At 42.3% G+C, this 15,167-nt stretch overlaps 3 protein-coding genes across 11 annotated transcripts in view; all 3 read left to right on the top strand.

Annotated features, from left to right (window-relative positions):
* Positions 1 to 2,627, top strand: part of LOC133535324 (scm-like with four MBT domains protein 1) — a 39,646-nt gene extending 37,019 nt beyond the window's left edge. For both annotated transcript variants that reach the window (XM_061875034.1, XM_061875032.1), the window contains exon 20: positions 38 to 2,627. In XM_061875034.1, coding sequence (XP_061731018.1) covers positions 38 to 178 — 141 coding nt within the window. In that variant the 3' untranslated portion in view covers positions 179 to 2,627. The remainder of the gene's footprint in view (positions 1 to 37) is intronic.
* asip1 (agouti signaling protein 1) overlaps positions 1 to 15,167 on the top strand; it is a 213,461-nt gene that overhangs the window by 132,548 nt on the left and 65,746 nt on the right. The window lies entirely within an intron of this gene.
* The window catches only part of LOC133535322 (store-operated calcium entry regulator STIMATE-like), a 38,763-nt gene continuing 26,293 nt past the window's right edge, over positions 2,698 to 15,167 (top strand). For all 6 annotated transcript variants that reach the window (XR_009802200.1, XR_009802201.1, XM_061875031.1 and 3 more), the window contains exon 1: positions 2,698 to 3,506. Coding sequence is in view for 4 of the 6 variants with exons in the window: in XM_061875031.1 (XP_061731015.1) it covers positions 3,329 to 3,506 (178 nt within the window). In the remaining 2 variants the exon portion in view is untranslated. The remainder of the gene's footprint in view (positions 3,507 to 15,167) is intronic.

Raw genomic sequence — 15,167 nt, 5'->3', positions numbered from 1 at the left:
CTGGGATTTATAATAATCACTGTCAAACCTGTCGTAGGAAATCGACGGTCAGGCTCTCCTGCTGCTGAACCTGCCAACTGTGCAAGAGTGTATGGACCTGAAACTGGGGCCGGCCATCAAGCTGTGTCACCACATCGAGAGGGTCAAACTGGCATTTTATCAACAGTTTGCCACGTAGCTGGAGGACAATGAACAAAAGACTTAAGTCGTACTTAAAAACAAAACAAAACACTGTAATAATGTCCCATTTTGACATTTCCTACACTGGATACCGTCTCGAATCCTCTATGTTGTGTTGGAAAAGAGTACAAAGGAGATTGATGAAAAAAGTACATTAAGATTTTTGGTGTGAAAGAAATCTGCGCAGGGTTAATGAAACACTTCCGGTCCAGGCACAAATAGGGATGCAACGATTAATCGCCTTTACTAATAAGTGTGATTAAAAATGCCACAGTTATTTAATCGCAAAGGCCTCATTATGTTGTAAATCCTCTACTTGGACATTATGCTAGTAAGTTAGATTCGGCACAACCTTCACGAAACGTTGACAAAGTTACACCAGGCACTAACACGCACCTGTCTATCTACATCCAGGTGTAGATAAGATATAATTATGTGCATTTCAGTTATTAATTACACAACATAAAATAAATTATAAAAAATGAATAAATAGGCATTGATGATAACACTTGACTTAATTTGTCCTATTTTGATTATAATGATACAATTATTAATTGATTAGTTTGTTTATTAACAATATTGGTTGTTTAAAATGTTATATTCTATACTGGTATTTTAGTGTTTATATTTTTTCTGTCATTTCAATCTCTGGAAAGTTTTGAGATTTTATACATATTTTTGTTGTGAAATTAATCAATGTATAACAATCATGAAACCGTGATTACTTCTCGGACCATAATTGTACAGTATAAATCCATAATCGTTGCATCCCTAGGCACAAGTGAGGACTGAAATTAAGAGTTTCCCTGTAGCCTTTGAATAAGTTTAAAAACCTTTATTAACTCTCAAGTGTGTTTTGACTCCAAGGTAATGCATTTGAACTTTTACATTTTTGAAAGAAGGCTCATTATGTTATTTGTGTCTTGACTACTCCAAATCATCCCATTTTTTATTGTTACCAAAATATATTGTCTTATGTGCATAGAAAAGAAATGTTATTGCCTCTTATTATGGTACATTCACAGATTCCCTCGTCAACTGTAAAGATATTTGGTGAGGAGATTTGTGTATATACCATAAGTCATGGCCAGCACTTGAAAATAGTCAAATCACTTTAATTTTTTAAAAAAAATACAAGTTTCACCTCTTAAGTGAAACATATTTGACACTTAAAACTGCATTTGGACACATTAATCCCAGTAAGATGATTCCCCCTCCAAAAAGGTTGTTTTATGATACAAAGACACTGAAATGCAGGCACAAGGGACGACATTGTGACTGCACGGTTGTATATATTGTATATGTACGGGAATATCTTTAGCGTAACAGGGTAATTCAAGAAAAAATGATTCCGCAAAATACTCTAAGCCAGTGGTTCTTAACCTGGGTTCGATCGAACCCTAGGGGTTCGGTGAGTCGGCCTCAGGGGTTTGGTGGAGCCTTTGCCACGGAGGTAAAGACACATCCGACTAATCGTGTAAATAAAAACTTCTCCCTATCAGCGTATTATGGATACCCCCAAACAATGTTCCCTCTAGTTTTCCATCTGATTTGCAGGTTGTTTGATCGATCGATTGAAACTTTTACCCGCAGATTACAAAGGAAGACAATACAGTATACGAAACAGTACAGTTTACACAGTACAGTACATATTCCGGAAAATTGACCACTAAATGTTAAAACCTGGATAAGTTTTTCAACTTGTTTAAGTCGGGTTCCATGTTAATCAATTCATAGTAATGTGTACAAGGTGTGTAATTTGTTGTGAGTTTATGCACTGTGTTGGTTTTGTTCTTTAAACAAGGCGATGTTCATGCACGGTTCATTTTGTGCACCTTTAAAAAAAAACATGACTTTTTCTTGAATTTGAAAAAAAAACATTTTATTTTTTACTAAAGAAGGGTTCGGGGAATGCGCATATGAAACGGGTGGGGTTCAATACCTCCAACAAGGTTAAGAACCACTGCTCTAAGCAATGTGAAAATGCTCTAATTTTTCTTAATATTTGCACAGATTGGTATGAACTATTGCAATGGTTAAACAGAGGAAAATTCAGGTAAATATTGGAGCCAATTCATGCCATTATTTATTGTTTATAGAATTTGTTGAAAAGATTAGTTGGTACAATCCCTGGGGACCCTGCATGACAGGAGCATCCTTCTCCCTGAGCACACACCTAAGTGAGGCTAGGTGACACTTAATTAATGTGAGAAAAAAATAATGAAATTAAAGATTCAAAGCAAAAAGATACTTTGTAGAATGAAAACTTGTTCACTCATTGAATTCTTGTCGTGTAATTCACTGTAATGTTATGTTGTGTATGCAAAAAAACAAAAACTTGTAGATTATTTTGTTCTCACCTTTGTCGTTACAAATATTACATTTTTATTTCTTGATTTAAAAAACACAAACACTGCAATAAAACCGCCAGCTAATTTGAAATAGAACGTGTGTCATTTTTTCCCCCCTTCCTTAAGTGACTTCATTTCCCAGCGGGCATTTCGCGCCGATGTCCGTCACGTGACGCTACGTCTGTCAACATGAGTGGGCACCGGACTCTGTGTGGGGGTTCGGGAAGCTGCGGGATGGAAGCGAGTCATGACCTGCAATTTTTCCATCTCGGCCGCCGTTTTAAAAAGCTGCAAAACGAGCGGCTTTGCCGGCGTTCAAACTGGGAACGAATTCCCTTTCCGACGACTAGATAGAGGAGTTGTTCTGTTCGCTTAGCCGCACTGACTAGTTAGCTTCTAAGCTAAGTACGTAATGGTCGTGCCTTGTGTCCGCTTTTTGTCGCTTATTTTATGCGTACTGATACAAAATGCTTATTATACGATATTAAATCGGCGTAGTGTTATGAATTTGCGCAGTTAACGCACGTTACACCCGGGGACTTGGAAGGAATTGCAGTAAATATTGACAGTCACAGCACCGACCTGAAGTTATGGTTGACGTTACAGTCCGTCGTTTATTTACAATAAGTTACTGACTTGAAGTCTACTTTAAGTACGTCTGAGGCGGGAAGAATGAGACGTCGCCATCGCTCACACAAGACCGTCCTACTTATTGCATCGATTAGCTGACCAACATCTGCTGATACCGATTTTTTGTTGTTGTTTCCTGTCGTGAATCTTTTTATATTCACGCATCCATGACTGGAGGGCTCTACACGCTGTCCCAGCAGGGGGACGTGGCAGGACCGTCCCTCGGCAACACGACCCCCACCCCTGGCCCTGATAACCGGGGTTGTGAGAATGGTGCCCTAATGGACTCATTTGGGATCTTCCTTCAAGGACTCCTGGCTGTAATGGCTTTCAGCATTCTCATGTGTGAGTAAGCTCGGGTATCATCCGACTCCAGCTGTGTGTTTGTATTGTCAGCATCACTATGTTAGTTAGCTGGGATGCTGAGCCCCTCTAACACCAAAATGTTTTGTACATCCATCCATTTCCTACCGCTTATTCCCTGCCTATCTCAGCTACAATCGGGCATTCGGGACAACGCAGGGCCAACACAGATAGACAGACAACATTCACACTCACATTCACACACTAGGGCCAATTTAGTGTTGCCAATCAACCTATTCCCAGGTGCATGTCTTTGGAAGTGGGAGGAAGCCGGAGTACCCGGAGGGAACCCACACATTGAGGACATGCAAACTCCACACAGAATGATCCCGAGCCCGGGAATGAACCCAGGACTACTCAGGAACTTCGTATTGTGAGGCAGACACACTATCCAATCCAATCCCTTTTATTTATATAGCACATTTAAACAACAATAACGTTTCCAAAGTCCTGCACAGCCATGTTAAAAACAATATTAAAAAAACATTATGCTCCACCAATGACTGAATAAAAACAAAAAATAAATAAATATAAAACCAATATAAAAAAAAACAAATATGATTAAAAACTGTTTTAAAGGGTAAAATCAAATAAAACAGTTAAATAGAAATCAAAGTGTATAAAAAACACGGAGGACAACAGAGGACCACACAACTCGCGTAGTGTTAAAAGCCAAAGAATAAAAGTGTGTCTTAAGACGAGACTTAAAACACTCCACTGTGGAAGCAATGGGGCAGAGTGTTCCAGAGCTTAGGGCCGACCACAGAGAAAGCCCTGTCTCCCCTGGTCTTAAGTCTGGTCTTGGGCACCACGAGCTGGAACTGGCTCTCGGACCTCAGAGCGCGCAGGAATGTAAATTTGGATGAGGTCCGAGATATATTGAGGTCCCAGTCCATGTAAAGATTTAAAAACAAACAGCAATGTTTTAAAATCAATTCTAAAATGAACAGGGAGCCAGTGCAAACTCTCAAGGATTGGGGTTATATGCTGGCGTTTCCTGGCCCCTGTTAAAAGTCGTGCTGCCGCGTTCTGGACTAACTGCAACCGGGAGAGAGCTTTTTGGCTAATGCCAGCATAAAGTGTATTGCAGTAGTCCAGGCGACTTGAAATAAAAGCATGCACGACTTGTTCAAAAAGGTTAAAAGATAAAAACGGTTTAACCTTTACTAAAAGACGAAGGTGATAAAAACACGATTTTAAAACGCCATTGACTTATTAGTCTAGTTTAAAATCGCTGTCTATAGTGACACCAAGGCTGGTGACTTTGGGACGCACATAATTTTGCAATGGTTCCAATTCAGTGAGGGCCGGACCAAAAACTAAAATTTCCGTTTTTCCCTCATTCATTATTAAAAAATTCTGGGCTAACCAAGCATTGATGTCGCATAGACAGTTAAGGCCAGTGGTTCTTAACCAGGGTTCGATCGAACCCTAGGGGTTCGGTGAGTCGGCCTCAGGGGTTCGGTGGAGCCTCCACTCAAGCCACACCCGACTCATCGTGTACATAAAAACTTCTCCCTATCGCCATATTAGGGATACGGCAACAGCGGAACCCAAACTGATTTGCAGGTGTGTAATTTGTTACGAGTTCATGCACTGTGTTGGTTTTGTTCTTTGAACAAGGTGATGTTCATGCACGGTTGTGCACCAGTAAAAGATCATATAACTTTGTCTTGAATTTGAAAAACATTTTATTTTTCACTAAAGAAGGGTTCGGTGGATGTGCATATGAAACTGGTGGGGTTCAGTACCTCCAACAAGGTTAAGAACCACTGCACTAATAACCCCTCTGCCACCGTGAAACCCTAGGTTTTGTACATCTATCCTATAATACAGTGGTTATCAAATGGGGGTATGCGTACCCCTGGAGGTACTTGAAGGTATGCCAAGGGGTACGTGAGATTTTTTTAAAATATTTTAAAAATAGCAACAATTCAAAAATCTTTTATAAATATGTTTATTGAATAATACTTCAACAAAATATGAATGTAAGTTCATAAACTGTGAAAAGAAATGCAACAATGCAATATTCAGTGTTGACAACTAGATTTTTTGTGGACATGTTCCATAAATATTGATGTTAAAGATGTATTTTTTTGTGAACAAATGTTTAGAATTAAGTTCATAAATCCAGATGGATCTCTATTACGATCCCCAAAGTGGTCTTTAAGTTGATGATTACTTCTGTGTAGAAATCTTTCTTTATAATTAAATCACTTGTTTATTTTTCAACAAGTTTTTAGTTATTTTTATATATATTTTTCCAAATAGTTCAAGAAAGACCACTACAAATGAGCAATATTTTGCACTGTTATACAATTTAATAAATCAGAAACTGATGACATAGTGCTGTATTTTACTTCTTTATCTCTTTTTTTTTCAACCAAAAATGCTTTGCTCTGATTAAGGGGCACTTAAATTAAAAAAATGTTCACAGTGGGTACATCACTGAAAAAAGGTTGAGAACCACTGCTTTAATAAATAGATAGATAGATAGTACTTTATTGATTCCTTCAGGAGAGTTCCTTTAGGAAAATTAAAATTCCAGCAGCAGTGTACAGAGTTGAGATCAATTTAAAAAGTAAATAATGGGGTTATAAATGGAAAAAAATAGAAAAATATTACTATAAGAATAAAATCAAAAAGCAACCATAACAGTAAAATAAGAATATAACAAGAGAAACTAGGCAGTAGTGACCATGTTATGAAAAAGTATTGCACTGTTATTGTTTTGCATCCCCTGTCATCCTAGTACGTCCCCTTCCCCTCCAGAGAGGAGTTGTACAGTCTAATGGCGTGTGGGACAAAGGAGTTTTTTAGTCCATTAGTCCTGCACTTGGGATGAAGCAGTCTAGCACTGAACAGGCTCCTCCGGCTACTGATAACACTATGTAGAGGGTGACTGGCATCATCCAGGATACTCACTAGTTTGTCCAGAGTCCTCTTCTCTGCCACAGTCACCAGCGAGTCCAGTTTTATTCCGATATGATAATGATATGAACAATGGCCAGCAGAGGTAAACACAGAACTAATCTAATACCAAACATATGCCATTAAACCATGGGTCGGCAACCCAAAATGTTAAAAGAGCCATATAAAGTTAAAGTAAAGTACCAATGATTGTCACGCACACACTAGGTGTGGTGAAATGTGTCCTCTGCATTTAACCCATCCCCTTGTTCACCCCCTGGGAGGTGAGGGGAGCAGTGGGCAGCACAGTGGCCGCGCCTGGGAATCACTGGACCAAAAATACAAAAAAGTAATCTGTCTAGACCCGCAAAAAATGTAAAGACTTTTATAAGTGTTATAATGATGGCAACACATGATGTAAGTGGCTATTTCAGTTGAGTTCAGTTTTGAGTTTTTTTGGAACATGCAACATGATACATCACAATTTCCAGTTTCTCTATTCAACATGTTTGAAAAGGAGTAGGAAGAAGCAGAGCTTCTTTAATCCTGCCCCTTTTCCTTTACATAGCACTTGCTAAAACTTTTGTTCACTTCCTTTTCTCAATTTAATCACAAAATACTCCATAAAGTTAAAGTACCTATGGTTGTCGCACACACACACACTAGGTGTGGGGAATTTTGTCCTCTGCATTTGACCCATCTCCTTGTTCACCCCCTGGGAGGTGAAGGGAGCAGTGGGCAGCATCGGTAGCTGCGCCCATGAATGATTTTTGGTGATTTAACCCCCAATTCCAACCCTTGATGCTGAGTGCCAAACAGGGAGGTATTGGGTCCCATTTTTATAGTCTTTGGTATGAATCAGCCGGGGTTTAAACTCACAACCACTAGGCCACTGAGTAGGTTAATTAACCTGACTCTCTCCAGATCCTTGTAGCTTCCTGAGCTCCACACAAGGATCCAGGATCAAGGGCAATGCAAACTCCTTCAAGATATCAAAAAATAATGAACCCATCAGGATCGCCGGGCGGGATTTCATAGATGTGATGTAGTGCCGAAGCGACTGTCTGATTCAAACAACAATGGTGGCACGCAGCGAGGACTCGTGTGCTGACATTGATTTTGCACTTTTTCTTTGCACAGACGACATCGATCGTCTACTTACATTGCTGCGTTGTTTCAGTAAAAGTTCTCTAACTTTTCGCTCTGTCGTTATCCAATATGTCGGCTGTTCTGTTCTGGATTTCCCAACGACGCTCTCATCAGCGTCACGGGTTGATTTCGATGTGAGTGGTTGAAGTATCACGTCATTCAAGATAACGGACAAGTGGTCTATACAGTCACTTACAATTATATTTTTACAAGGCCTCCCCGCCTTCTGAATACATCTCTTATTGAGAAGTCCTTGTGTGGATCTGGCAAGAGTCAGGTTAATGAACAATAGCCAACAGAGGTAAACGCAGAACTAATCCAATACTAAACAACTGGGTGGAAGTTGAATACATGTGTTTAAGGATTCGTTTGTTTATGATGCTTGATGTGATGAAAATGTACTAATCATAATGTGGTTGGGATTTTTTTAACACGTACATGTTGCGGTTAAAAGTATTCAATTTTTATTTGTCGTTATTTATACTTTCTGAATGTGATAATGTTAATCAGTCAACTCAATGGTGTTAATTTTCAACCTATCAAGATCCATCTATCCATCCATTTTCTACTGCTTATTCCCAGGATGTTATTCATGTAGTTTGCTAATTTTTCTCGACTGGTGCACTAACATCATGTGTTTTATTTTTTGTGTAGCATCATCTACAAAGAATTACTATTGCCACATCTAGTGGACACATTTAGATCAGCAGTTTATTTCATTCAATTTCGGCTCATTTTTGTACTTAGCAAACTCATCCCGTGGGATGAGTCTCCGCAAATTAGATGTTGTGGTTTATGGCTCTTCAAAGGGAGTTGGATCTTGACGAAATATTCCTTAAAAAAAAAAAGTTGTTAAAATCACTGGCTCATTGTTATACGTATTTCCTTGAATTGCCGCCGGGGCGCTAATTAATTTAAAACCTCTTCTCACTCCTGCGCTTACCAAAGGCATGCGGTAAAAGTAAGCATGCGCTAATTATTTTAAAACCTCTTCTCACTCCGGCACTTACCAAAGGTATGCAGTAAAAAAATGAGTGTGATGTAAGCAAGGACATTAAATCCTACCAAATAGCTCTTAATGTTCTTCCCTTTATGCGATTTTAAATTACTGGTATTCAAATCAGCCTGAGCCTCCTCAATTTTGAAAATTATGACAGGGGAAGTGTCATAATTATTTTGGGAAGCGAGTTTGACCCGGCAGTAATTCATGGCAGGCGCCTACTAAATGCCCTGCGGCAATTCAAGGAAATACAGTATTTCTTTTTTTTTTTTAAGTAGATATTTTTTTTAAATCAAGGGAACAATCACTGTTAGAAGTTATAAGATACAATTTATTAAGATTTTTTATTAAGATCAGAATAATTCAAAGTACGATAGGCAGGCAATATGGTCTGAAATCTATATTGCGACATATATTGTAGCTCCTGCAATAACGATATACATTTGGTATATATGAATGATAATAGAACTGTTTTAAAATGTGTTAAAAAGCCCCTAATTTGTCTGCTGACATACGCAAACATATAACATATATTCCGGTTATATTATTTTCTCAAAACCATTATTATTCTACTTGTTAATTTACTGTTATCTGGTTACTTTGTGTTTTAACATGGTTCTATCTGCACTTATTTTCAAATTTACTAAACACTTCTTTCTGTTGTTTGGATACTTCACATTAGTTTTGGGTGATACCACAAATTTGCGCATCATCACAATACCATGGAGTTACAGGGGAAGTGTTGGTCATACCAATGCTGATACTGATACTTAAAATTTTCGAGATCAGACCAAAACACCCTACATGGTGTACACCTGAACTACCACAACAGAACAAAGAAGCAAAAAAGTGAGTGAAATGCTGCATTCCTTAGACTCCCAACTAATTTTCTAGTCCAGTCAGGTGGCGTGCACATGCCTGCAAACAAACGTCTTCTAACTGCGAACTGGTTCTCATCGTTCACTTTAAAGACCTGACTTCTGTACTGCAAATTGAAAATATACTTCAAACGCACTAGGATCAAAAAACAATGCAAATGTCAAAAAGCACACACCGCAAAACCAACTGCATGACAGAAATGCTGCAAGTTTACACAAGTTTGCCAGTTGACCAGACTTGAGGGAGGATTTTTAGGATCGAGATTGTAGGACTGCAACTACTACAACTATTTTAATAGTCGATTAGTAGGGGTATAACGGTACACAAAAATTTCAGTTCGGTACGTGCCTTGGTTTAGAGGTCACGGTTCGGTTCATTTTCGGTACAATAAGAAAACAACAAAATATGAATTTTTTTTGTTATTTATTTACCAAATTTGTAAACAATAGCATAACATACATATACACACAGGGTCCATTGCCAGGGTTAATGTGGCCTTATCTTATTTAGTTTTTGTTTTATATATAAATCCATGCATCATCTTCCGCTTATCCGAGGTCGGGTCGCGGGGGCAACAGCCTAAGCAGAGAAACCCAGACTTCCCTCTCCCCAGCCACTTCGTCTAGCTCTTCCCGGGGGATCCCAAGGCGTTCCCAGGCCAGCCGGGAGACATATTCTTCCCAACGTGTCCTGGGTCTTCCCCGTGGCCTCCTACCGGTTGGACGTGCCCTAAACACCTCCCTAGAGAGGCGTTCGGGTGGCATCCTGACATGATGCCCGAACCACCTCATCTGGCTCCTCTTGATGTGAAGGAGCAGCGGCTTTACTTTGAGTTCCTCCCGGATGGCAGAGCTTCTCACCCTATCTCTAAGGGAGAGCCCCGCCACACGGCGGAGGAAACTCATTTCGGCCGCTTGTACCCGTGATCTTATCCTTTCGGTCATGACCCAAAGCTCATGACCATAGGTGAGGATGGGAACGTAGATCGACCGGTAAATTGAGAGCTTTGCCTTCCGGCTCAGCTCCTTCTTTACCACAACGGATCGGTACAACGTCCGCATTACTGAAGACGCCGCACCGATCCGCCTGTCGATCTCACGATCCACTCTTCACTCCTCACTCGTGAACAAGACTCCTAGGTACTTGAACTCCTCCACTTGGGGCAGGGTCTCCTCCCCAACCCGGAGATGGCATTCCACCCTTTTCCGGGCGAGAACCATGGACTCGGACTTGGAGGTGCTGATTCTCATTCCGGTCGCTTCACACTCGGCTGCGAACCGATCCAGCGAGAGCTGAAGATCCCGGTCAGATGAAGCCATCAGGACCACATCATCTGCAAAAAGCAGAGACCTAATCCTGCGGTTACCAAACCGGAACCCCTCAACGCCTTGACTGCGCCTAGAAATTCTGTCCATAAAAGTTATGAACAGAATCGGTGACAAAGGACAGCCTTGGCAGAGTCCAACCCTCACTGGAAATGTGTTTGACTTACTGCCAGCAATGCGGACCAAGCTCTGGCACTGATCGTACAGGGAACGGACCGCCACAATAAGACAGTCCGATACCCCATTCTCTCTGAGCACTCCCCACAGGACTTCCCGAGGGACACGGTCGAATGCCTTCTCCAAGTCCACAAAGCACATGTAGACTGGTTGGGCAAACTCCCATGCACCCTCAAGAACCCTGCCGAGAGTATAGAGCTGGTCCAGAGTTCCACGACCATGACGAAAACCACACTGTTCCTCCTGAATCCAAGGTTCGACTATCCGGCGTAGCCTCCTCTCCAGTACACCTGAATAAACCTTACCGGGAAGGCTGAGGAGTGTGATCCCACGATAGTTGGAACACGCCCTCCGGTCCCCCTTCTTAAAGAGAGGAACCACCACCCCGGTCTTCCAATCCAGAGGTACCGCCCCCGATGTCCCCGCGATGCTGCAAAGTCTTGTCAACCAAGACATCCCCACAGCATCCAGAGCCTTAAGGAACTCCGGGCGGATCTCGTCCACCCCTGGGTCCTTGCCACTGAGGAGCTTTTTAACTACCTCAGCGACCTCAGCCCCAGAAATAGGAGAGTCCACCACAGATTCCCCAGGCACTGCTTCCTCATAGGAAGACGTGTTGGTGGGATTGAGGAGGTCTGCGAAGTATTCCTTCCACCTATCCACAACATCCGCAGTCGAGGTCAGCAGAACACCATCCGCACCATACACGGTGTTGATAGTGCACTGCTTCCCCTTCTTGAGGCGGCGGTCGGTGGTCCAGAATCGCTTCGAAGCCGTCCGGAAGTCGTTTTCCATGGCTTCCCCGAACTCCTCCCATGTCCGAGTTTTTGCCTCCGCGACCGCTGAAGCTGCACACCGCTTGGCCTGTCGGTACCTGTCCACTGCCTCCGGAGTCCTATGAGCCAAAAGGACCCGATAGGACTCCTTCTTCAGCTTGACGGCATCCCTCACCGCTGGTGTCCACCAAGGGGTTTTAGGATTTCCGCCCCGACAGCCACCAACTACCTTGCGGCCACAGCTCTGATCTGCCGCCTCGACAATAGAGGTGCGGAACATTGTCCACTCGGACTCAATGTCCAGCACCTCCCTCGTGACATGTTCAAAGTTCTTCCGGAGGTGGGAATTGAAACATTGTCTGACAGGAGACTCTGCCAGATGTTCCCAGCAGACCCTCACAATGCGTTTGGGCCTCCCAGGTCTGTCCGGCCTCCTCCCCCACCATCGCAGCCAACTCACCACCAGGTGGTGATCGGTAGAAAGCTCCGCCCCTCTCTTCACCCGAGTGTCCAAAACATAAGGCCGCAAATCCGATGACACAACTACAAAGTCGATCATGGAACTGCGGCCTAAGGTGTCCTGGTGCCAAGTGCACATATGGACATCCTTATGTTTGAACATGGTGTTTGTTATGGACAAATTGTGACGAGCACAAAAGTCCAATAACATAACACCACTCGGGTTCAGATCCGGGCGGCCATTCTTCCCAATCACGCCTCTCCAGGTTTCACTGTCGTTGCCAACGTGAGCGTTGAAGTCTCCCAGTAGGACAAGGGAATCACCCGGGGGAGCACTTTCCAGTACTCCCTCGAGTGTTCCCAAAAAGGGTGGGTACTCTGAACTGCTGTTTGGTGCATAAGCACAAACAACAGTCAGGACCCGTCCCCCCACCCGAAGGCGGAGGGAGGCTACCCTTTCGTCCACCGGGTTGAACTCCAAGGTACAGGCTTTGAGCCGGGGGGAAACAAGAATTGCCACCCCAGCCCGTCGCCTCTCACTGCCGGCAACGCCAGAGTGGAAGAGTGTCCAATCCCTCTCGAGAGAAGTGGTTCCAGAGCCCTTGCTGTGCGTCGAAGTGAGTCCGACTATATCCAGCCGGAATTTCTCGACTTCGCGCACTAGCTCAGGCTCCTTTTCCCCCAGTGACGTGACGTTCCACGTCCCAAGAGCTAGCTTCTGTAGCCGAGGATCGGACCGCCAAGTGCCCTGCCTTCGGCTTTCACCCAGCTCACATTGCACCCGACCTCTATGGCCCCTGCTATGGGTGGTGAGCCCATTGGAGGGGTGACCCACGTTGCCTTTTCGGGCTGTGCCCGGCCGGGCCCCATGGGAACAGGCCCGGCCACCAGGCGCTCGCCATCGTGCCCCACCTCCGGGCCTGGCTCCAGAGGGGGGCCCCGGTAACCCGCGTCCAGGCGAGGGAAATCTGGGTCCATGCTTTTTCTTCTTCATAGAGGTCTTCGAGCTGCTCTTTGTCTGATCCCTCACCTAGAACCTGTTTGCCTTGGGAGACCCTACCAGGGGGCTTTATGCCCCCGGACAACATAGCTCCTAGGATCATTGGGACACGCAAACTCCTCTACCATAAGGTTGCAGCTCAGAGAGGAGTTTATATATAAAATAAAAACTAAATAAGATAAGGCTCAGAATTGGTTTCCTAACAAAACCTTTCTACATCTAAAGTACTTTTTTTTTGATTGATTGAATGGGACTTTTATTAGTAGATTGCACAGTACAGTACGTATTCTATACAATTGACCACTAAATGGTAACACCCCAATAAGTCTTTCAACTTGTTTAAGTCGGGGTCCACGTTTATCAAGATTAAACTGCCTGAAGTTGTTGCTGAGATTACATAAAATGACAAAACTTTTCTTCTACATATAGAAAGTGCAACATTAAACAGTTTAAAGTCAACTCAGCCTCTGATTAACACCCACGATTTGCAACTAATCGCTGGACTCTTCATTTACCCTGGAGTCCGGAGCTGTGGAAACCCACTGCCGGGTAGAGTGAAGGGTTTTGCCCCCGAGAATACAACAGCCCTGGAGGAGACACTCTGGGAGTCGGAAGCAGGAAAGGTGCAACAAATGTTTGACGTGTTGTCAGAATCAGCTGCTGAACAATCTCGGCAAACCTCCGTCCTCCATTGTTGTATCGCGCAGCCAAAGTGTTCCCAAACGGGAGATCTTAACGAGGCAGGAGGGTCTTGCAACTCTGGCTTTTACAGTTTGTCCTAGCCAAGTCGCTACTAGCATATGTACTCGTTCGGTACACCTCCGAATCGGACCGAAACCCCCGTACCGAAACGGTTCAATACAACAAATACACGTACCGTTACACCCCTATCGATTAGTCCTTGATTATCTTAACTGTTGAGTATAGAACTCTGCGACTGTTTTTTTGGGATATTGACCACGTTGGGGTTCCGGTCAGAGAACACACGATCATCATTTGGACTCTTCCAACTTTTATGGTGCATATTGGGTTATATTAGGTGCAGCTAGTATCTGTAAACCACAAACAAACACCCATCAGCATTTATATAATTTATCTAAACAACAATATTTATATATATTATGCCTATAGATATGCTCTAAGTAAAGTACTAGAGACATAATATATTGCATTTTCACAATGGCACATGAACTAGCCACATTAGTAGCATCAATGCTATCCTAAACAGGGAGATGTTAGCTCGTAGCATTCTGACAACACAGCACTAATAATATTAATAAAACACCAGTAAATGTTACACAAACACACTGATGTCTATTAATAAACTAAATGATTCTTATATAATAATTAACATACTCCCATCGTCAAGGACTAGATCACCGATTAAACATAACAGAGAAACAAGTCAGCACACATTAACACACGTCAAACGGGAAGCGGAAGTGACACCTACAGGAAGGAAGCGGAAGTGACACTGTCAAGAAATGCTTCAAAATAAAGTATTTGAAACGTAAATAACATGGAGAATTCTTAACATTAACGATTAGTCGACTAATCAGAATATGAACCAGAAACCTATTTAATGGCTGTAATTTAAGCATCTGTTTTTAAATTTAGCTCAATATATTTTTAAGCATGTGCCAACTAACACAAATAACTAATTTATTCAGAAATATTTATTTATACTGTAATTTTGCTGCTCATTAGGTTGTTACAAAAATCTAAGAAACCTAATTAACGTTTGTCTATTTTAAAAAGCAAGCAATAAAAACAAACACCAAAGCTATTTAACTTCCTCAAAAAGAAACATGTATTTTGTAATGATTGATGTTAAGCCATACATTAGACACAATTAATTCTGAACATTTTAGTTACTAATAGATTATATATTTATTATTTTATTATATTGGCGCCATGATGCCTAGTGTGTGTGTGTGTGTGTGTGTGTGTGTGTGGGTGTGTGTGAGA

Source organism: Nerophis ophidion, linkage group LG16, assembly GCF_033978795.1.
Source record: "Nerophis ophidion isolate RoL-2023_Sa linkage group LG16, RoL_Noph_v1.0, whole genome shotgun sequence".
In the NCBI taxonomy this organism is placed as follows: domain Eukaryota; kingdom Metazoa; phylum Chordata; class Actinopteri; order Syngnathiformes; family Syngnathidae; genus Nerophis; species Nerophis ophidion.
The sequence above is the reverse complement of the archived record's forward strand: the minus strand, read 5'-3'. Positions and strand labels throughout refer to the sequence as shown.